The sequence below is a fragment of the Phocoena phocoena genome, chromosome 18, assembly GCF_963924675.1.
Source record: "Phocoena phocoena chromosome 18, mPhoPho1.1, whole genome shotgun sequence".
In the NCBI taxonomy this organism is placed as follows: Eukaryota; Metazoa; Chordata; class Mammalia; order Artiodactyla; family Phocoenidae; genus Phocoena; species Phocoena phocoena.
In genome coordinates, this window is record NC_089236.1 from 17,797,686 (window position 1) to 17,821,225 (window position 23,540).

A 23,540-nucleotide genomic window follows, 5' to 3' on the forward strand; every position below is an offset into this window, starting at 1 on the left:
ATGGACAACCTGGAAGAAATGGACAAATTCTTAGAAAGGTATAACCTTCCAAGACTGAACCAGGAAGAAATAGAAAATATGAACAGACCAATCACAAGTAATGAAATCGAAACAGTGATTAAAAATCTACCAACAAACAAAAGTCCAGGACCAGGTGGCTTCAGAGGTGAATTCTGTCAAACATTTAAAGAAGAGCTAACACCTATCCTTCTCAAACTCTTCCAAAAAATTGTGGAGGAAGGAGCACTCCCAAACTCATTGTATGAGGCCACCATCACCCTGATACCAAAACCAGACAAAGATACTACAAAAATAGAAAATTACAGACCAGTATCACTGATGAATATAGATGCAAAAATTCTCAACAAAATACTATCAAACAGAATCCAACAACACATTAAAAGGATCATACACCACGATCAAGTGGGATTTATCCCAGGGATGTAAGGATTCTTCAGTATATGCAAATCAATCAATGTGATACACCATATTAACAAACTGAAGAATAAAACCCATATGATCATCTCAATAGATGCAGAAAAAGCTTTTGACAAAATTCAACACCCATTAATGATAAAAAATCTCCAGAAAGTGGGCATAGAGGGAACCTACCTCAACACAATAAAGGCCATGTATGACAAACCCACAGCAAACATCATTCTCAATGGTGAAAAACTGATAGCATTTCCTCTAAGATCAGGGACAAGACAAGGATGTCCACTCTCGCCACTATCATTCAACATAGTATTGGAAGTCCTAGCCACAGCAATCAGAGAAGAAAAATAAATAAAAGGAATACAAATTGGAAAAGAAGTAAAACTGTTACTGTTTGCAGATGACATGATACTATACACAGAGAATCCTAAAGATGTCACCAGAAAACTACTAGCGCTAATCAATGAATGTGGTAAAGTTTCAGGACACAAAATTAATGCACAGAAATCTCTTGCATTCCTATACACTAACAACGAAAGGTCAGAAAGAGAAATTAAGGAAACAAACACATTCACCATTGCAACAAAAAGAATAAACTACCTAGCAATAAACCTACCTAAGGAGGTAAAAGACCTGTATGCAGAAAACTATAAGACACTGATGAAAGAAATCAAAGATAACAAAAACAGATGGAGAGATATACAGTGTTTGTGGATTGGAAGAATCAATATTGTGAAAATGACTATACTACCCAAAGCAATCTACAGATTCAGTGCAATCCCTATCAAATTACCAGTGGCAGTTTTTACAGAACTAGAACAAAAAAACCTTACAATTTGTGTGAAGACACAAAAGACTCCGAATAGCCAAAGCAGTCCTGAGGGAAAAAAAAAGGAGCTGGAGGAATCAGACTCCCTGACTTCAGATTATGCTACAAAGCTACAGTAATCAAGATAGTATGGTACTGGCACAAAAGGAGAAATATAGATCAATGGAACAGGATAGAAAGCCCAGAGATAAACCCACACACCTATGGTCAGTTAATCTATGACAAAGGAGGCAAGGATATACAATGGAGAAAAGACAGACTCTTCAATAAGTGGTGCCAGGAAAACTGGACAGCTACTTGTAAAAGAATGAAATTAGAAGACTCCCTAACACCACACACAAAAATAAACTCAAGAAGGATTAGAGACCTAAATGTAAGACTGGACACTATAAAACTCTTAGAGGAAAACATAGGAAGAACACTCTTTGACATAAATCACAGCAAGATCTTTTCTGATCCACCTCCTAGAGTAATGGAAATAAAAACAAAAATAAACAAATGGGACCTAATGAAAATTAAAAGCTTTTGCACAGCAAAGGAAACTACAAACAAGACAAAAAGACAACCCTCAAATGGGAGAAAATATTTGCAGACGAATCAGTGGACAAAGGATTAATCTCCAAAATATATAAACAACTCATGCAGCTCAATATTAAAAAAACAAACAACCCAATCCAAAAGTGGGTAGAAGACATAAATAGACATTTCTCCAAAGAAGACATACGGATGGCCAGGAAGCACGTGAAAAGCTGCTCAACATCACTAATTATTAGAAATATGCAAATCAAAACTACAATGAGGTATCACCTCACACTGGTTAGAATGGGCATCATCAGAAAATCTACAAATAACAAATGCTGGAGACGGTGTGGAGAAAAGGGAACCCTCTTGCACTGTTGGTGGGAATGTCAATTGATACAGCCACTATGGAGAACAGTATGGAGGTTCCTTAAAAAACTAAAAATAGAAGTACCATATGACCCAGCAATCCCACTATTGGGCATATACCCAGAGAAAACCATAATTCAGAAAGACACATGTACCCCAATGTTCATTGCAGCACTATTTACAATAGCCACATCATGGAAGCAACCTAAATGCCCGTCGACAGATGAATGGATAAAGATGTGGTACATATGTACAGTGGAATATTACTCAGCCATAAAAGGGAACGAAATTGGGTCATTTGTAGAGATGTGGATGGATCTAGAGACTGTCATAGAGTGTGAAGTAAGTCAGAAAGAGAAAAACAAATGTCATATATTAACACATATATGTGGAACCTAGAAAAATGGTATAGATGAACCAGTTTGCAGGGCAGAAATAGAGACACAGATGTAGAGAACAAACGTATGGACACCAAGCGGGGAATGTGGAGGGGCAGGGGTGGTGGTGGTGTGATGAATTGGGAGATTGGGATTGACATATATACACTGATATGTATAAAATAGATAACTAATAAGAACCTGATATATAAAAAATAAATAAAATTCAAAAATTCAAAAAAAAATAAAGAAAATTACTGGTTCCAGAGCTCAGGTTGAGGCTTACCCTCAACCTGCCATGTAGAAGTCAAGTTGCTTCAAGAGTGGTATAATACTTTAAGATTCCGTGCTTCCACTGTAGGGGATGTGGGTTCCATTGCTGGTCGAGGAGCTAAGTTCCTGCGTGCTGCGTGATGAGGCCAAAAAAATAAAAATAATAGAAAAGAAAGAGTGGTATAATACTATGTGTGTGTGTGTGGGGGGGGGGGTATGTATACATATAAAATTGCCTCCTCTCTGTGCTTGTATGTGTGCAAGTATGTATCTCCTTACCTTACTTAACCTCTCAGAAGGGCCTTGGGTGTCAACCTAATTTATCCTGACAGCTATGAGGAGCCTTCAGAGCAAGGCACTTGCTTTGGTCAATGGGGTGTGAAAGGACATAGCACAGACACCATTTGAACTGAGGCTTTAAAGGCTATTGTGTATGTTTCCACCTATTTTCTTGCTCTTTGCTGTTCTGGCACAGGAATGGCATGTCTCAAATAAGAGCTACTCCTGCAGCTTTGGTCCCAGAATGTGAAAACGCACGGAGCAGAAGCACAGCCTTCACCAATATGGCAGCAGATACGATAGCAGAATAAGGAGCACTGGTTGTTGTGAGCCCCTGGGAGTCAGGGAGTCATTTGTTAGTTTGCTAAAGCTAATACATCTGGAGAATCAGCTATTGCCAACACACAGAAGCAGGAAAAATAATAAATCATTTTCAGCCACTGCATTTTAGGATCCTTGTAAGGCAAAAATAGATAACTGGAGCATCCTGTAAGGAAGTGATGCCAGCTTAATCCCAGGCAGGGTAGAAAGAGAGAAGATAAATTTGAGAAATATTAAAAGGGTGTATTTGAACTCTTTCAATCACTAATGATAGAATTCAAGCAAAAAATGGAATCTATTGGCTAAAGGCATTGAAAATGATTGAGGACTCAAATGATGTCCTTGTTTCTCTCCATCTCTTGACTCTACCTTCCTTTGGTTGGGTTGGTACGCTGGACTCAGAACAGTGGATTCCAGCAACCTTGAGTACAGCACCTCCAGGCTCATGTCTTTCAAAGTTCAAGTTCAGTTTTCTACTGAGCTTCTTTTCTGGTCCTGCCCACAAAAGCCTGAGATCCACTCTGAATAGACTGGCTGAGGTCATAGCCCACCCCTGAGACAACCCCTACGGCGGGGGCGGGGGGAGATGGCAGTGGCTGCAGAAGACGATATGTATTGGTTATTGGATCTTTCTTTTTTTTCTTCTTTTGGCTGCATTGCAAGGCTTGTGGGATCTTAGTTTCCTGACCAGGGATTGAACCCGGGCTCTCAGCAGTGAGAGCACAGAGTCCTAACCACTGGACCACCAGGGAATTCCCAGTTATGGGTCTTTCTGTTGAAACTCAACCAGGTTTTTTGAAAGGAAAATTTATTCAGTTATATAACTTTAAAAAAAAATAGAAAATTTCGTGAAATATTCCAACTTCAGGTGCAGTTTGATTTAGAGCCAAAACAATGTGACTAGGATTTACCGCTTGACTTTTAAAAATTACTGCCAGCTGAGATACTCTTCCTACTGAGGATTTTGAAAACCAAGGAGAATTGCGTTTGGTGAATAGACTACAATCAAGCGTTTGGGGTTTGGGGCTTCCCTCTGGTGGCACAGTGGTTAAGACTCTGCCTGCCAATGCAGGGGATACAGGTTCGAGCCCTGGTCTGGGAAGATCTCACATGCTGTGGAATAACTAAGCCCAGTGCACCACAACTACCGAGCCTGCGCTCTAGAGCCCGCAAGCCACAACTACTGAGCCCACGTGCCACAACTACTGAAGCCCGTGTGCTCTAGGGCCCATGCTCTGCAACAAGAGAAGCCACTGCAATGAGAAGCCCACACACCGCAATGAAGAGTAGCCCCTGCTCGCCGCAACTAGAGAAAGCCCATGTGCAGCAACAAAGACCCAACGCAGTCAAAAAAAAAATGTTTTGGGTTCTTCTTTTTAATTGGTTTCTGCAAACATCCATAGCTATAAGATATCAGTCTTTTTTTTTTTTTTTTGCGGTACGCGGGCCTCTCACTGTTGTGGCCTCTCCCGTTGCGGAGCACAGGCTCCGGACGCGCAGGCTCAGCGGCCATGGCTCACGGGCCTAGCCGCTCTGCGGCATGTGGGATCTTCCCAGACGGGGGCACGAACCCGTGTCCTCTACATCGGCAGGCGGACTCTCAACCACTGCGCCACCAGGGAAGCCCCAAGATATCAGTCTTGATGTATGATCATAGGTTTGTGAGTAGTAAGGAATTGTTCTTTGTTTAAGTTCATTATTGTTCCAGCTGCCCACAGAGGTAAGAGTGTGAAATGAATCCAGATCACCCAAGCTTAGATCCTGGCTCTCACACTGATTAACTGTGTGACCTAGGGCAAGTCATTTTACCTACTCTGTGCCTCAGTGGATCCATCTGTAAAATAGGAAGTAGTATTATCTACCTACCTTGTAGGCTTATTGTTAATAAGTGTGAATCACTTAGAACAGTGCTTAGAACATGTTAAGTACTCAATTAATTCTCATTTCTACAGTAAACAAATGGCTACTAATGAAGACAGGTTTTCAGAATTATGGCTATTTCAAATGGCAGGGCTTGGCTTGGTTCAGGTTTTGCTTTGGCAGTTAGTGACTGGAACTGTATTTGCTCATACTGTGGGTCAGAAAACATTCTTATGGTATTTGTCTATGTATTTTCAGTGTATTCATTTGTCCCAGCCATGTTCCCATCAGTCACTGGGCTATAATCTTCTAAGAGAGATGACTCCCTTTATTGGGCTTCTTTGATATGAAAGAAAACCTGAGCAAAGCTCAACTAAATTCTAAGGAGAAACAAACTAAAGTTTTCTTTAATTAGAATATTTTGCAATCCAGCTTTGAATAGTAAGGACAGAGTATTGTCCTCTATCTTTTTATCACCTCATTGCATAATCTTGCTTCTCCATTTTATTTTTCTTTGAGAAGCTTAGAAAAACCAAAATTTCCAAATGAGTGTGACGTTAGCAGTTCATATCATGATGAGTTGTAAGTTACCCATAGCTTCTCCTGGTTATTTTTGTTTGGGTTGTTTTGTGATTCATTGAACAATTGTCCTATGAGTCTGGAATCTGGCTGATTGCATTCCTAGCTGTAATGTGTCCCTCTGTGAGAGTGGCAGGGATTAAGCTCTGTGGGCACATTATCCACAGCTCACTCTTTCAGTTTGGGATGCTGTTATACAAGGCTCCAGATTGATCTGAAAGTGGGGAGAGTGGGAGGGGCTGGAGAGATGCTTAGATAAGTTGAAGTACTTTCAAAAGTCCTGAAGTGGGGCTTCCCTGGTGGCCCAGTGGTTGAGAGTCCGCCTGCCGATGCAGGGAACACGGGTTCGTGCCCTGCTCTGGGAAGATCCCACATGCCGCCGAGCGGCTGGGCACATGAGCCATGGCCGCTGAGCCTGCGCGTCCGGAGCCTGTGCTCCGCAAGGGCAGAGGCCACAACAGTGAGAGGCCCGCGTATCACACACACACACAAAAAGTCCTGGAGTGTGCAACTAGCATGGGTTTTATCTCCAAGCTAAAGGGTGGTGGGGAGGGGGGAGTGTGAATTTTGCCTCACTGCTCTGCAAGCCAGACTTAGATCACCAACAGACATCCTGTTCAAATGCAGACATTTGCTGGACATGTTCCTGAATTAAATTTTAGGGATGGTTTGGGAATCAGAAATCTCCTGGGTCAATTTATGGGTTTAAACAGCTACCCACACCTTAGGTTTCTCCAGGGCAATTCAACTTGTTGTTTTCCTATAGAAGTTTGATGTCATAAATGAAGAAACAAACATATGTGTATCCGGGGACTTCCATGGCAGTCCAGTGGTTAAGACTCCACGCTTCCACTGTAGGGGACACTGCAGGTTCCATTCCTGGTCTGGGAACTAAGATCTGGCATGCCGTGTGGCACAGCCAAAAATTAAAAAAAAAAACAGACAAATAAACAAAAGTATCCTATGATGTTTTTAATTTTTTAAATCTTTTTGAGTGGCCAGCAAGGTTTATTGAGTACTCACGGTATGAAGAAAATATTGGTGTCGAATATTTGAGTCTCAAAAGCTTGAATTTTTGATCCCTAAGCATTAATAATAATAATAGCTTTATTAAGCAATTAAAATGTGCTGGGCATTAACTGACTACTTTACAGGTGTAGGTATTTCTAGCTGTACTTTATAATGTAAATAACTGAAGCTTTGAAAGTTTAAGAACTTCCTGTGGTCACAAATCTAGTAAAAGATGGGAATTAAACACAGGCCTGTCAGTTGCTAAATCTGTGTTCTTTCTAAGGCAGTGCTGTCTCATGGAACTTTCTGTGATAATGTTTTATATCTCTGTGGTCCAATATGGTAGATGCAGTATTGGTGGCTAATGAACACTTGAAATGACACTTGTGTGACTGAGGAAATCAGTTTTAAATTTTATTTAATTTTAATTAAATTTAGTAGCCACATGTGGCTAATGGTTGCACAGCTGTAGGACATCACATTGCCTGGTCTATAAACACTCAGGCTACCGTGATTTCATGCATAGTGGATCTGGATATCGAAGAGAACAAATGTGAACAAGTAGTTGGAGAAAAGGATAACCTTTTATCTGAATCAAAGTCATTTAAATTACAGATTTTAAAGGAAGGTAGACCTCAAAAGGCTCACAAAATTTAGGTAGGGAGAACTTCTTTTGGCAAGCTTCTATTGTATATTTTACTTAGGAATTATTAATATATCGACAATGTTGATTATAAGGGACATAGCAACTTGAAAACAGGAAAAAAGTTGTGCCTAGAACTGTAGTCTTACTGCAAGATTCAGTTCTCTAGGCGTTTTCCAATCTAGGAAATCACGACTAACCCAAGTAGTAAGGACAGAAGAGTGTGTTTACAATCAAACTAATTAACCAAGCTTTTTTGATGTCTATTTTCAGGAGTCTCCTGCCTCCAGTTATCCTGTTTTCCGTGAATGGTTTAGAGCTGAATATTTACAAACTGGAGCCTTTACTGCTCAATATTAATAAACAGACTAGGTCTCCTACGAAGGCTGATATGCAAATGAAACATAGGGGCCTACTTAATAGAAGTCTACATGATAGCCCCTTTTTTGTCTGACCTCTGGATTTACGGTTTGTCTGGATAGGTTCCAGCTCTGCTGACTTGATTGTAAAATCTCTTTTCACTAGAGACTAACTTTTCACACTTCTTTAATTCTTTCCTTGGTAACCAGTCTACCTAGACTTTTTTTTTTTCTTCTAACAATTGACTATAACTTCAGTGTCCTGTGGAAACCCTTTCATTTATACTCGATGAAGGCAGTGTCTCCATGTGTTGTGGGCCAGAACAAGGCACATGGCTCTCAGAGGCAAGGGTCCTGCAGGAGATGGGTAAGCTGGCCAGACCCTGCAGATGCCCCAACTCCAGGCTGTGGAACTACTCCTGTCCCCATCTCTCTGTGCATCTACACTCAGAAAAACAAATTACCAATGTGGGCCCTGGAATCAAATTGCCTAGACCCTGTTTCCTTGTGATCATGAAAGAGTTACTTGACATTTTTTGATCTGACCATGGGGAAGGAGTCCATTCATTCACTTGTTAATTCATTTATTCATTCAGAAAATGCATGAGACCCAGTTATTCTCAGCTGGGGAACACAAATATGTACAAGCCATTTTAAGGGTTTCCAGGTGAGTGAGAGAGACAAGACTCAACACAAGTTGCAGCAATATGGAACAGTAGGTAAGCTCTTCTGAGGATCAGAGAAAGATATGGGTCCTGGTTGGAAAGAGAAATAACTAGGATGAACATAGCAATTTCAAAGCACTTCTGCATGCATTTTAGAACTTCTTACGAAAACCGACGATTCAGAATCCTCATTTGTAGATGAGAAGATGATTCAGGGAAGGTAAAGTGACTTGCCTGGCTTGCTCTGGTAGGTAGTCTGCCCTACGGTCTGAGTTTTCAGATTCTGAAGTTCTCTCCACTGTACCATGCTGGGAAAGCTTCAGGGAGAAGTGACCTCTTAGGCTGAGTCTTTAAAGAGGGACCAAATTTGACAGGCAGAGATAGGCCAGGGCCTTCTAGGTAAGTGAAAAAGCAAAGATGTGAAAGCTTGAAAGATTAAGACATACTTGGGAAAGGGTGAGTAGAACATGTTAGCTGAAGCATAAGCTATGTGTAGGGGAGTCAGAAGAGAGAAAAGTATACTGCAGTATGACTGCATCACACGTGGTCTTAACCACTAGACTGAGGAGTTGAGAAATGATTTGACAGTCACAGAGGGAGAGGAGTGTACTGAATGCTGGGAGAAGAGGTAAAATCAGGAAGATCTGGGAAGTGAGTCAGACTGTTGTGGAGAGGATGGGGGAGGCAGGGGAACCTGTTAGGAGGTATTGGGGGAGGAAGAGCTGGATTCAAGAAGTATTGAATGGTGAACTGACATGGTGACTAGGTGAGGGAGTTGAAAAAGGCAGGGAGTAAAGATGGTTAGCTTTGAGTGGAGTCCCTGAAAGAATGTTTATGCCATGAGCAGAGTTGGTGGATTTGCAGAAGGAGTTGCCCTAGGGGGAGAATCTTGAGCTCCTTCTTGGATCTGTTGTGTTTGTGTTGCCTTCTGTGAACCTGACTGTCCACTGGGAAGGTGGGTAGTGAGTCAGAGGAAGAAGAAAAGTTTGACTGACTACCCAGGCAGAGGGGCCTTCCTTCCTGTCTCTGCTCTGCTCCCCACCCCCCTGCTCTTTAATGTAAGTGCCTGATGAATACAATGTTTGGTAGATGGTGGACACTCAAAGTATGTTTGGAAAAGAAATCCATTTGAAAGAAGAGTTGTCAGAAGTTTTGGGACAAAGGCAAAGACTAGAGTGAGGGAAAAGAGGAGATGGTGGCTAACGGTGACAAGCCCCAAATTTGAGTCACTGGAGACAGTCATTTCCAAGAGATGAAGGACTTCGGAAGGCCTGGTGGGGTTTCAAGTGGTAGAAACCTGGTCTAGTTAAGAATGTGGAGGGACTCTGGGGTCAGGGTACTAAATGTGTGGATGTTGAAGTCACCAGGAATAATGGCAAAGAGTAAAATTGACTGTTAGACTTGGGCAAGAAGGGACCCTGCTCTGGACCCTGCCCTTTCTTTTTTTTTCCTGCACTGCACAGCTTGTGGGATCTTAGTTCCCCAACCAGGGATTGAATGCAGGCCCTTGGCAATGAAAGCTTGGAGTCCTAACCACTGGACCGCCAAGGAATTTGCGACCCTGCCCTTTAGAGGACCTGACTCTGGCTCTCTTCTGCTGCACTCCTCCCCATGGGAAGTCCATGGAGCCAAGGGGTCATGCTCACTGGAACGTGTGCTCCTAGACCCAGCTCTGGGTACCAGGGCTCTGGGATTCCCTGTTCAAATGGCCAAGCCTGCTTCCAGGGCTTCTTTCCAGGCTTCTTTTCTGGGTCTGTTTTCCTGGGGGCACATGATGCCACAGTTTTGCACACTTTAGGCCTGAGCAATGGCCAAAGGGCATCTCTTGCGGAGGGTAGAGGGATGTGAATAGAGCTTTGGGGGTGAGTGGGGTGGAGCCAGGACAGGGAAGAGAAGGGGAACAAAAAGTGGGCTGGGGGCTGGCTTCCATCCTTCTTTGCACGGTCACATTCTGAAGCAGAAGTCCAAGAAGTCAAGAAATTTAAATTCAAACCCAGACTTCCGGGTTGTAAAGGAAGCACATTTGTCAATATCAAAGGTTAGAAGATATTTTGAGTTTGTAAGCTTGATTTATAACTTTAAAATTTTAGGTATGTGACATGTAGAACTCTATTTGGGATCTTTCCCTCACACATTAGGAATCAGCAGGTTATAAGGATCTTCATGCTGTGAGCCTTGACACCCATAACACGTTTGGGGTGATAACTTGTTTTATTGTCTGTCTACTCTGATAGATATGAAGTTGTGTGGAGGCAGGATACCAGGCTGCCTTGTTTACAAATATATCCCAGTGTTAGTACAACTAGCCCATGGTAAGTGCTCACTAAATATGTCTAAAATTCTAAAATGGTAACTTACATGATTGGTGATAGCAAGTGGGTGAAGCGAAGAGGTACAAAGGGGTAAAATAATCTGAAAAGAGAAGTTCTTGTTAAATTGTAATGGAGATTGAGCAACAGTCTGGAAGTTTCTCTTCAGTCAATCAGGAGGAGTGGCAAACATGCAACTTCTATCGCCTTAAGAACTAGAGTTGAAGTAATCTATTTATTCATTCTAACCTTTAGGTGTTTTTTCTCCCCATCAACTGAGTGTTTGGACCAGGATCACACAATGTGAGGGCCTGGAGTTCTTAAGTGACTGATTCCCTAAAGTCCAGTAAAAAATATAAATCGACATTTAAAAATGAAGAAAAAAGAACCCAGCTTTTTGGTTTCCCTTGAAAAATGGGACCTTTGTCAAGACCGGCCCACGGTCCAATATGGCAACAATGGTCTGAAGCCTTTAAATGAGCCTGTGTTTATCAACAAGCCACCACCCACCACTCACAAAAGTGGCCCAGACATAGCCAGGGCAGCGAAGGCCTCTTAATTCATGACCCCTGGACCTCGGGCTCTCTAAGTCCCCTTTGCTTTGAAAGAATATCTTCTTCAATCTCTTCATGGTTATGTTTCTCCCAACCTTTGAATGACCTCAGTGTCATTTGAACTGTAATAAGATCACTTGTATCTGCCAGAGATTCTGAAACTAAATTATTTCACGTACATTCAGAGAAGCCCACCTGCTCCAGAAAGCAACTATTAGCGTTATGGATCCAAATTTCCAGTGATCATTCCTACGATGACCCTAAAAGGAGATGCTAGACTGGAGAGTCTGCGGATCAGGGCTTGACTACTTCCTGAAGGCTGAGAAGATTATGTGTGGTGGCAGAACGGAGGTATTGAGGGTACATAAATGCAGGAACTGCCAGAGTGGAGGCTGCAGAACGGGGCTTGGGAGGATGATGAAGAAACAGACCCTAGAGCGCTAATCTGTTCAGGTATTTATTGATTATTCACGACGTGCCAGGCACTGTATTAACAGAGGGTTTCAGCAGTAGACCTACCAATGTCCCTACTTTAACTGAGCTAATTACGATGAAGTAAGCCAGGTAACACACACACATAAACACATATATCACATACATACATAGGTACATGTCGGGTGGAAATAAATGCTAATTATAAAACCAAAGCAGAGCAAGGGAACAGCGAATGAGGGTGGCTGCTATTTCAGGAGACTCCCCCCACCCCACCACCCCCACCCCCACCTCGACCCAAAGAAGCAAGGGAACAAAGCACGAACCATGGATTCGTTTCTAATTTTCTAGGCTACGGGGAGAGAGGTGCGCCTCCCAGGAAGCCCCGCCCCCTCCCTGTCAATGGGGCGCAAAGTACCAACTCCGGGGAAGCTCCTCCCGCCCCGCCCCGCCCAGAGGCGGCCTTGGGGGCGGAGCCTCGCGCCCAGGCGCTCAAAGCGCAGCGCGCAGAAAGCCGCGCGCTTGGGGTTCCCGACATTCTCCTGGTTCGGGAGAGTTATCCCCGCCGAAGAATGGCATGCTGGGAACTGTAGTTTCCTGCCGCAGCTCCGCGTCTCGGGGGCAGTAAAAGCGGGTAAGTCTGGCTCCATTGCTGGCGCATGACTTGCAGCTCCGAGGGGTTGTGGGGAGTCCTTGCTGGGGGGCGGGCGTTGGCGGGGGTCATCCCGAGAACCATCGGGCACATCCAGGCGGCTAGCATCCAGGCCGGAGGCCGCCTGCGTCACGTGACTCAAGGCTCTCCAGGCGCCCGCGGTTCCTCAGCGCTGTTCCCGCCCCGCCCCTCCCGTCTGTCCGCCTGAGCCTCCCCCGGCGCTGCTGCCACCTCGCGCTCGGAGGCGTCACGGAACGTGCTCTCCTCTCCCCCTCCCCCTCCCTTCCCTCCGGCCCTCCCCCACCTCCCCCTCCCGCGCCGAGACTCGCCGCCGCAGCCGCCGGAGTAGCCGCCGCCGGAGCAGCGCACAGCCATGGCCGAGAACCCCGGCTTAGAGAACCACCGCATCAAGAGCTTTAAGAATAAGGGCCGAGATGTAGAGGTGAGTGTGTTTCCGCGGCTGGGGCCCGCCCGGCTCGCCCGCCTGGCCGCGCCGGCCCCGAGGCGGCAGGGAGGGGCGGGGGGCCGGCGCCGGGCTGGTTCTTGCCGGCTCGCGGTGGGTCGGAGTTGGCCGCCGCCTCTCGTCATCGCGGCTAGGGGCTGGGCGGAGCGGGCGGCGGGACGCGGGCCGGGCTGCAGCCGCCCCCCGGAGCTGCCGGCGCAGAGACCTGGAAATACCGGGGTTTTCGGCCCCGTCACGCGGGCGCGGCCTGCTGTCGGCGAGGAAGAGGTGTGGAGCTGAGGCGGGGTCCGCGGGCCGGGGCCTCGCGGGCCGGGGATGCTGCCGCCCGGATCTGTCGACCGCCCCACCGAGGGGGCGGCCGCGGCTCACGCCCGCTCCCCATGCAGCCTTCCGCCCGGCGCAGCCCCCTCAGTGCCTCCCGCGCTGCAGCACATGGAGCCGCGACTCTGCCGGTCCCCGCGCCTACCTTCTGCGAGCCGGGCCCAGGCGGGCGGTGGCGGCCCGCAGAGGGGGGTGGGGACCAGCCGGGTAACTGACTTGTCGGAGGGTGGTGGATGGGGGAGGGTAGGATGCGCCAGGACCGTTTTCTAATATTCCGGTGCGGTTCTCTGGAGCAGTCGTGCTGAGCTTTTCCAGCTCATACTCTCCTTATTGCTGGCATTTGGAGCAAGCTGAAGGTGGACAATAGTTTACCGTCTATTGTGTGGAGGCGTTGGAAGAGACGTTGTTCCGATCTCCGCGCACAGGACCTGTTTTCTGAGCCTTTTTTGTAGTGGGGGGTGTGCATAGGGTGATCATTTCTTTGACACGTTTTACTGAAATAAATTGGATACGTACGTTCATACGGCCTTGTATATATTTCTTGCTCCAAACTGGTAGAATTTCCAAGTGATTGCAAAACTGTAAACATTCATCGTGGTCACTGTTGCTACTCTGCGTGTTGCCATTGTCTCATTAAGGTGACATTAGCAGGTACTATTTGCAAACTCGGCTTATCCAGGCAGCGCTAGAGGTCTCTCTGCAGCTACCAAAAGCAGTGTAGTTTAATGCACAAACTTCACTGGGACTCTCACCTCTGGATATGTTAGGGGGAAAGTGTTTCAAGTCCACAGCCTCCTCTTCTAATACTAGGTGACAATGATTTGCAGTTTTGTCATTCTTGCTAAGGGGCCCTTGTGACTAAGAAGTGTGCATTTTATCCTGTCCTAAAGAGAGAAGGTGGTGAGGGAAAATAATGCCAGTCAGCGTTCTGTTTTGTAGAAAAATAGAGAAAACACAGGCCATTTTTTGGAGCTATAAAATTACATACCAATTAGGAAATACTATGGAATTCCCATTTGATTGAGACAAATAAAGTTCATCTATCTCTGTCCTGGTCGTGGTTAAATTTCTTTTGTGAGAAATATTGATACTTATAAGCAAAAGTGAAACCTAGGAATAGCAACAAGAAATTTTGTAACTGCCTCTTGTTTTTGGTCCACTTGATGATAGGAGTTAAGTTTGAATTTTGCCCATCAGTATTTGTTCTTGAAGCTAACCCCTATTATAAAACAAAAGTTAATGTAGTTTGAAAAAATACCTGTATTGTTTGTATGGAAGAACTAATTAACAGTCTTTCCTCTCTTGGATACTGGTACAAGTTTTTGTCTTATTTTTTGCCCCTATTGTTTCTGGCAGCTCAGTGATACATAGTAAGGACTTCTGCACATAATAGGCACACAGTAAATATCTGCTGATAATCAGAATGTAACCAGTGCCTTCTGGATGCATGCTTGCTAAGCCTTTCAGCCTGAAAATATTGGTGACATTACAATTCCCAGGATTCAGGAGGGTAACTAAGGCATGAAATAGCAGACATTCAAATGGTAGTTCCATGTGTCAGACACTATAGTAAGAGCTTCATGATGCCTCTTTTAATCCTGTGACAACTTTATGAGCTAGGTTTAGCATTATCCACACTTTACAGGAGGAAAGTACTTTAGATGAGGAAACTCAAGACTGTGTGTAGGTCATGGAGTGGGTATGAGCATTCATTCATTAATTGTCTATTGGGTCTCTAACATTGTTCAGTCTGTACTTCAAGGAGTTTACCTTGACAGTTCTGTAGGAGTGTAGGAAAGTAAACTGATAAGTACAATGCAATACATCAGTAAGTGTATTCTGAGAATGTGTGAGAAAATCCTGACTTGGAGCTGAGCAGTCAAGGGAGATGTTCTGGTTGATTCCTAGTGGATGAATGAGAGTGAGCTGGTCCTGGATGAAAGAAAGTTGGCCTGGGAGAGGGAGAGAGCAAGGAAGGGGCATTCCAGACATCAGGGAGTGGTAATTGAAGAGTCCTGAGAATGTAGGACTCTTCAGTTACTGCTGTAGTAGGACTGCTGAGAGAGAGGGATGCTAGAAATGTGACTCAAGGATGAACTGGGGTCAAATCTGATCAAGTGATTTTATTGTAGAATTTGGTATAACTGAGACTAGACACCGTATCTAGTTTAGTCTTACCCATTTTAGAAACTATATTACACTAGAAACTTACGTTGCAGCTTAGCTCTGTGACTAAATAGCAGTGATTATCAGGCTATTTCAAAAACAGTGAGATGTACTTTGATGAGATAGCATTCCTACTTTTTCACACATAGGCTAGATAAAAGATATTATAAATTGTATAGCCAGCTGATACACAAATAAGATGCTAGGTGCAAGAATAAAATACATATTTTCTAAAGAAAATAAAAGTGTGGGGTTACGCTAGGGAATTGTGAGTAGGGAGAGGGTTCAGGAAGAAAGTAATTTCATAGTCATTCAGTTGGGAATAGCTTCATAGAAGAAAGGTTGGTGAATTTTATAGAAAGTATGGACTAAACTTGAACAGGGCACGTGAGAAATTAGTGAATAAAGATCCAGGTGAAAAAGAAGAGATTAGATTAAGGAGTGAAGAGATGAGATTTCCAGGTGGCTTGTGGTGGTCTGAGAATATTTTTGTGGTAAAGAGTTGCTTGGAAACTTCTTGATATAGAGATCTGAAGGAATTTATTCTAGAGTAGAGTTAGGAGGTGTAGCATGATTACAGGAATGGGAAAGAGGTGACTGGCAGTAATATCTAGAATTAATTCTGGAGGAATGGTACTGTTATCCCATATGTAAGGAGGAATTTTCCCCAAAATTGAGATCGGGGATGGTCCTAACATGGAATGAGGATTTGAACCTCCTCCTCTTCCCTTGTTCTCTTCCTCTTCTGTGTGAAGCTCACAGGAGAGAAAAGGGATAACGCTTATCCTGAGGTTTATAGATGGAGGTAGGGGAGGGAGTAATTATCATGGACAGCAGTTCAAGGCTTGGGTAGGGTGAATGGATTTTGTAGCTACAACTAGGAAATACATAGTTCCATTTAGTAAATACTTAAAAATCAAACATGCAGGTAACTGCCATCCAGGTCAAGTTTTTCTTGCTCCTGTACACTTCAAAGATATGACATGACATTTTCATCAGTGACAACTAATAATTATTTGAAAATTCTTAACACTTACTGAATGTTTACAGTCAACCTGTACCAAGTACTTTATATGGATTACTTATCTAGTCTTCACAGTCCTATGAAGTATGTATGTATTATTATCCACAAATACTTCCAAGGAAACTTGAAGCCTGCGGTTCTGAACTTACTAGCCCCAAGTCCTAGGTGGTTTAAGTGGCAGAGCCTAGACTTAAAGTGCAGCAGCATGACACTAAAGCCAGAACTCGTGCTCACTGTGCTTTACTGTCTCTTCACTGAGTGGAGCCTAAGACTTGGCTTGTATGGATGCACATCTGAAGGTTAATTAATGGGGAAAATATTTAATAAATCTTGACTATATCAGGGAAATTCCTATTTTGATATAAAACCTTGCAAATAAAAACTTTTGTCATCCTATTCATCATTTGATTTATTTGCCTTCTGTTTTTTCACTTTTGCAAAGTTTACTTGTTAGTAAGAAGCCAGTTCATTGGTTTCACTGAAAAATAAGAACCCATATCTTTGGCCTTAACACTTAAACTTTAGGCTTCAATTTCTAATGCTAGGGATAATAAATAAATATCTTCTCATTTGTAAATTCATCTAGCACTACCAAACTTGCTTCTCTCTCTGGAACCTTTGTTGGTAAGAAATACTACCTAACTGTTCAAGCTTCAAACCTTATCCTTGACTTTGACTCCCTTCTTCCCTTCCTTCACTTTTCTGTGTTAGTCATCTGATGAGCCCTCATATTTTTACCTTTGTTACCAACCTTACCACCCTGCCCTAGTTTAGGCCCCTATCCCTGTCTCCTATACAGGTGTGATAGTGCACCTGGTTTCCCTGTATCTTCCCTCCCCAGTGAACTTATGGATTGATCTTTCTGAAACCTTTTTGTGTTACTTCCCTGGCACATCATCCATTGCATTCAGGATAAAATTAAAGGTCCTTAGCATGCCTCACATAATTTCATAAAAAGGTCTGCCTTGGGCTTCCCTGGTGGCGCAGTGGTTGAGAGTCCGCCTGCCGATGCAGGAGACACGGGTTCGTATCCCGGTCCGGGAGGATCCCACATGCCGTGGAGCGGCTGGGCCCGTGAGTCATGGCCGCTGAGCCTGCGCGTCCGGAGCCTGTGCTCTGCAACGGGAGAGGCCACAACAGTGAGAGGCCCGTGTACAGCAAAAAAAAAAAAAAAAAAGTCTGCCTTTTCTACCTCACCTACTGCTTTTCTTATATTTCCTATATATTTTCTATTGCTATCCATGATAAAGTACTTGAGATGGGGCTGTAACCAATACGTTTCCTTCCCATGCCTTTATATATGCTGTTCTCCTGAATGCCTTCTTTTGCTGTCTGTTTGGTGGGGCTCACTCTGGCAAACTCTTTCTTCACTCATACTCCTTCATATATCTCTGGAACACCAAGATTGCAGTTCTGCCATACCATGTCATTATAGTTCAAAAAAACCTTCAGAGGCTTCCCTGGTGGCGCAGTGGTTGAGAGTCCGCCTGCCGATGCAGGGGACACGGGTTCGTGCCCCAGTCTGGGAAGATCCCACATGCCGCGGAGCGGCTGGTCCCGTGAGCCATGGCCGCTGAGCCTGTGCACCCCGGAGCCTGTGCTCTGCAACGGGAGGGGCCACAGCAGTGAGAGGCCCGCGTACCACACACACAAAAAAACCCTTCAGAAATTCTCCACAGGGCCTTTCCTGACTAATAACATACTACAATCAGTCCCTATTTTTTCCCTTCTCTCTGTTTTTTTCTAAGTGAGTTTTCCTTTACCTCTTTGGGATAGGTTGCTGTGATGTACAACAAATTCTGTGTGTGTATTGCAACTGTTAAAGTATGTGGTCTGTCAAGAAGCCCACTCATGGTAGGGACCGTGGGTCATTTAGTGACCAGTATATAAAATTTAATAAATACTCTTTAAAAGAGACTAGATAATGTACTTGGGAGTGAAAGGTACAGTATTATTCTAAAATATTAATAATTTCTTTTGTTATTGACTTTATGGCATCGATACCGTTGCCTACAACCCTCCTTTGACAATCTGTTCTGCTATAATGTATTTATGTAACATAAACTAATTCTTGCTTGAATGATAAAGAGGAATGATGTTAGTTCATACAGAATTCATGTTGGTTGATATTTGATTTTTACCAGCACATTAACTATTTAGCCCTCCCAAGTAGCAGCAGTTGAACACAAGTAGTTGAAGTACAGAAACAGTTGAAAATAGCAAGCCCAGGAGTATGCTTCTTGGCTCCAATTAACCATATGTTCTGTCTTAAAGGTGCTTATTGCTCCAACCGTCTTGATATATTTCCCTCTTTCTTCCTAATTTTGCAGAACATGAAGTTTTTCAGGAATCTATACGTCATATAGCAGGTACACTTATAATTATCTTCTCTCAAATTCACTATCTGGACATATAATCTTTCCTGGTCCTTCTGCCTCATTGATTACTCTTCTTTGGTTGGCTTTGCTGGCTCTTCTTTCTTCCCATTGATTATAGGCATGCCTTGGGATTCTGTCCACAACTCACTTCTCTATTGGCTTTTTCTTACCCACATTAGCAGTTCCCTTAGTTTTAACGGTCATTTCAGTGTGGGGAACATAAATCTGTTTTAATCATCTGCTGGAAATTAATCACATGAGCATCACATCAGCTTCTCAAGCTCAAAGTGTTTAAAGCCTTTGTTTTTTCTTTTTTCTGTTTATGGCATCATCACTCTCACTGTGACCTGAACTTGAAATTTGAGAGGTTTCTTGGACTCCTTCCTCATCTTCCACATTCAGTCAGATGCCAGTCATGTAGCTTGAATCTCTGTGCTGTCTCTGGATTTGGGCCCTGCCTCTCTATTCCACTGCCTCCAGCCTACTTTCAGCCTTATTACTTATCATCTAGCAGTTTAAAAGTTGCCTCCAAAGTGGTGTTCTTCCTCCAGTTCATGAGATGTTTTAGTGAGCCTGATACCTGGTTATTTTTCAAGGTTCTGTGTCTGTCCCCCACCCCCCATCCCCACACCTTTAAGCTCTAGCAACACTGAACTTCTTATATGCTTATACATAATCTGGAATCTGGCCCTCCCCTGCTTGCCAATTCTGTTTCTATTCTCAGGGTTATCCTGCTGACTGGAATATCCTTCCCTGCCTCCTGTTGCCTGGTTAATTCCTACCCCTCTTAAATACTCACCTCTGGATTTAGCTCTTCTGAGAAATCTTTCTGAATCTCCCCTCACCCCCCCGGGTTGTTAGGAAACTTTCTTCCCTCACTGTGGTTAGATAATATATTTTTATTATGTTTTATCTGTTTCTCCTATATGTACCTCCATTACCTAGTTCTTAGTACAGTGGCAGAGCAAAATAAGCACTAAAATATTTCTTAAATAAGTACCTTCATTGTAAGTACCACCAGCACAATAATTTTCCTAAAATATGCTTTTTAACTGAAACTTCTACTCTTTCGGTGCCTTTTTGTTTGTTTTTTTTTTACTGCTTCCCAAATCAAGTCCAAACTTTTTATTATGATAGGTAAAATATTGGGAGATTAAGACACATTTATAGAGAAATAATTTTTAAAATTTTCTTATATGTCAGTCATGACAATTAACTCCCGAAGACTTACATACTTCTCTAAAAAATAAGAGTGCATTCTTAAATAAATACCACATCACCCTGACACAATTAATCATTTCCTAATAATAGCTAATGTAATCTACATTTAAATTTCCCCAGTTGTCCTTTAACTTTTTTTTTAACTTTTGGTTGTTAGAACCATGATTACACAAGATCTGATCACATTTGGTTATGTTTCTTAAGGCTCCTTTAAGAGACTCCTCCCACCATGGTTTTTTTTTTAACATCTTTATTGGAGTATAACTGCTTTACATTGTTGTGTTAGTTTCTGCTGTATAACAGAGTGAATCAGCTATATGTATACATATATCCCCATATCCCCTCCCTCTTGCGTCTCCCTCCCACCCTCTCTATCACACCCTCTAGGTGGTCACAAAGCACCGAGCTGATCTCTGTGTGCTATGCAGCTGCTTCCCGCTAGCTATCTATTTTACCTTTGGTAGTGTTTATAAGTCCATGCCACTCTCTAACTTCGTCCCAGCTTACCCTTCCCCCTCCCTGTGTCCTCAAGTCCATTCTCTACGTCGGTGTCTTTATTCCTGTCCTGCCCCTAGGTTCATGAGAACGTTTTTTTTTTTTTTTTTAGATTCCATATGTATGTGTTAGCATACAGTATTTTTTTCTTTTCTGACTTCCTTCACTCTGTATGACAGACTCTAGGTCCATCCACCTCACTACAAGTAACTCAATTTCGTTTCTTTTTATGGCTGAGTAATATTCCATTGTATATATGTGCCACATCTTCTTTATCCATTCATCTGTCGATGGGCACCTAGGTTGCTTCCATGTCCTAGCTATTGTAAATAGTGCTGCAGTGAACATTGTGGTACATGACTCTTTGAATTATGGTTTTCTCAGGATACATGCCCAGTAGTGGGATTGCTGGGTCATATGGTAGTTCTGTTTTTAGTTTTTTAAGGAACCTCCCTGCTGTTCTCCATAGTGGCTGTATCAGTTTACATTCCCACCAAAAGTGCAAGAGGGTTCCCTTTTTTCCACACCCTCTTCAGCATTTATTGTTTGTAGATTTTTTTTTGAATTTTATTTATTTTTTTATACAGCAGGTTCTTATTAGTTATCTATTTTATACATATTAGTGCATACATGGCAATCCCAATCTCCCAGTTCATCCCACCACCACCACCACCCCAATCCCTGCCACTTTCCCCCCTTGGTGTCCATACGTTTGTTCTCTACACCTGTGTCTCTATTTCTGCCCTGCATACTTGTTCATCTGTACCATTTTCTAGGTTGTTTGTAGATTTTTTGATGATGGCCATTCTGACTGGTGTGGGGTGATTGTAGTTTTGATTTGCATTTCTCTAATGATAAGTGATGTTGAGCATCCTTTCATGTGTTTGTTGGCAATCTGTATATTTTCTTTGGAGAAATGTCTGTTTAGATTTTCTGCCCATTTTTGTATTGGGTTTGTTTTTTTGATATTGAGCTGCATGAGCTGCTTGTATGTTTTGCAGATTAATCCTTTGTCGGTTGCTTTGTTTGCAAATATTTTCTTTCGTTCTGAGGGTTGTCTTTTCATCTTGTTTATGGTTTCCTTTGCTGTACAAAAGCTTTTAAGTTTCATTAGGTTCCATTTGTTTAGTTTTGTTTTTATTTCCATTTCTCTAGGACCACCATGTTTTTTATTGTGGTAAAGTATACATAATATAAAATGTACCATTTTAACCTTTTTAAGTGTACCATTCTGTGGCATTAAATACATGCACATCATTGTGTAACCATTCCCACTGTCTGTCTCCAGAACTTTTTCATCTTCCCCAACTGAAACTCTGTCCCCATTAAACTAAGTACATTTCTACTCTCCCCAGCCCCTGGCAACCTCTTTTCTTTCTGTCCTTATGAATTTGACTCTTCTAGGAACATCACGTAAGTAGAATCATACAGTGTTTCTCCTTTTGTGACTGACTTTATTTCACTTAGCATAATATCTTCAAGGTTCATCCATGTTGCAGTGTGTGTCAAAATTTCCTTCCTTTTTATGACTGAATAATATTCCATTGTATGGATATACCACATTTTGCTTATCCATTTATCCACTGATGGATCCTTGGGTTGCTTCCACCTTTCTGCTGTTTTTCCCCACCATTTAAAAAATGCTGTTAATTTGGTGAAGAAGAAATCAGGTCAGTTTCCTTATATACATATATATATATATTTTGCTGTACACGGGCCTCTCACTGTTGTGGCCTCTCCCGTTGTGGAGCACAGGCTCCGGACACGGAGGCTCAGCAGCCATGGCTCACGGGCCCAGCCGCTCCGCGGCATGTGGGATCTTCCCGGACCGGGGCACGAACCCGTGTCCCCTGCATCGACAGGCGGACTCTCAACCACTGCGCCACCAGGGAAGCCCCAGTTTCCTTATATTAAGTCAAACCACATGAAATTGCCATTTTTGAGGTTCAAAACAGCCAAATCTCAGCAGTTTCACATGGTTCAACCTATCAGACTGTCCTAATTACTGGATATGTCTTTCTCTTTGTGGTGTTGCTTAACTTGTTCCTCCTATTTCTTACGACCCTCTGAATTTTCTGTAAACTGGAGGTTAGTTTGAAAGGCTTAATTATCTTTAAGTATTTTTGCTTTAAATAAACCTTCAATTGGTGATGCTGTGTGCTTCAGAATATATCCCAATATGGATGTTAGACTGATCAGGCGGTTCAGATGATAAAGAGTAGTTTAATGTCATGATGTCAGAGTTACCATATTTGGTGAAATGAATTTTAGTTGTTTGGGTGAAATATGATAAAGACTTGAATAACATTTGAAGTGAAAAAGTCACCTGACTTCTTGGGATCCAGTAAAGGAGTTAGAAAGTGTATCTAGAAAATCTTAACTTCAAAGTCAGTGATATTCTCTTTCCATGACTGATAGCATTCCTAAGTTGACTTTTTGTTTTCTTAGCATAAGGTTTGGCTATATTCTCATTTCCAAGTCTCTATTCCTTTACCTTCAAAGTAGAGCAGTATTAAATATGTAAGGAGGATGTAGCTATACTTCGTCATTTTGCCATTAAGAAAAAATTTGCCACAGCTTAGGATACGAACATTAACAATTAAAACATGGTAAAATGAGTCATGACTATATTAACTTGGAATTAATCATTCTGAACTGTTGAGTTTTCTGGGTTATAAGTTTATTTGTTTACATACCAAATTTTCTTTTATTTTGAAATGCCAGTGTTTCTAAAAATGTCCTATGCATGTCTCTGCCTTCTTAAGTAGAATATAATTTATTTTCTTGGTTCTTGAGAATCATCGTTATGCATATGGCTATTACTTTTTGCTCTTATGTAAGTGATGCCTTCAAGTTCTTAGGTTTGTCAGAATTTTGGCCTTAATTTCTGTGCTTATGGAGTTTTTGCTCTTCATAATTTTTTCGCCTGTCATTCCCTTGCTCTTAGTCTGTCAGCTTTTTCTTTGATATTATCAGCATGTTTACCTGTAGTAGCTCCTTTCTTTC

General features: G+C 42.7%; 1 protein-coding gene across 1 annotated transcript in view; it reads left to right on the plus strand.

Annotated features, from left to right (window-relative positions):
* The first annotated feature begins 12,815 nt into the window (after positions 1 to 12,815).
* KPNA3 (karyopherin subunit alpha 3) overlaps positions 12,816 to 23,540 on the plus strand; it is an 86,091-nt gene continuing 75,366 nt past the window's right edge. Inside the window, exon 1 of the mRNA XM_065896206.1 lies at positions 12,816 to 12,908. Coding sequence (XP_065752278.1) covers positions 12,840 to 12,908 — 69 coding nt within the window. The 5' untranslated portion in view covers positions 12,816 to 12,839. The remainder of the gene's footprint in view (positions 12,909 to 23,540) is intronic.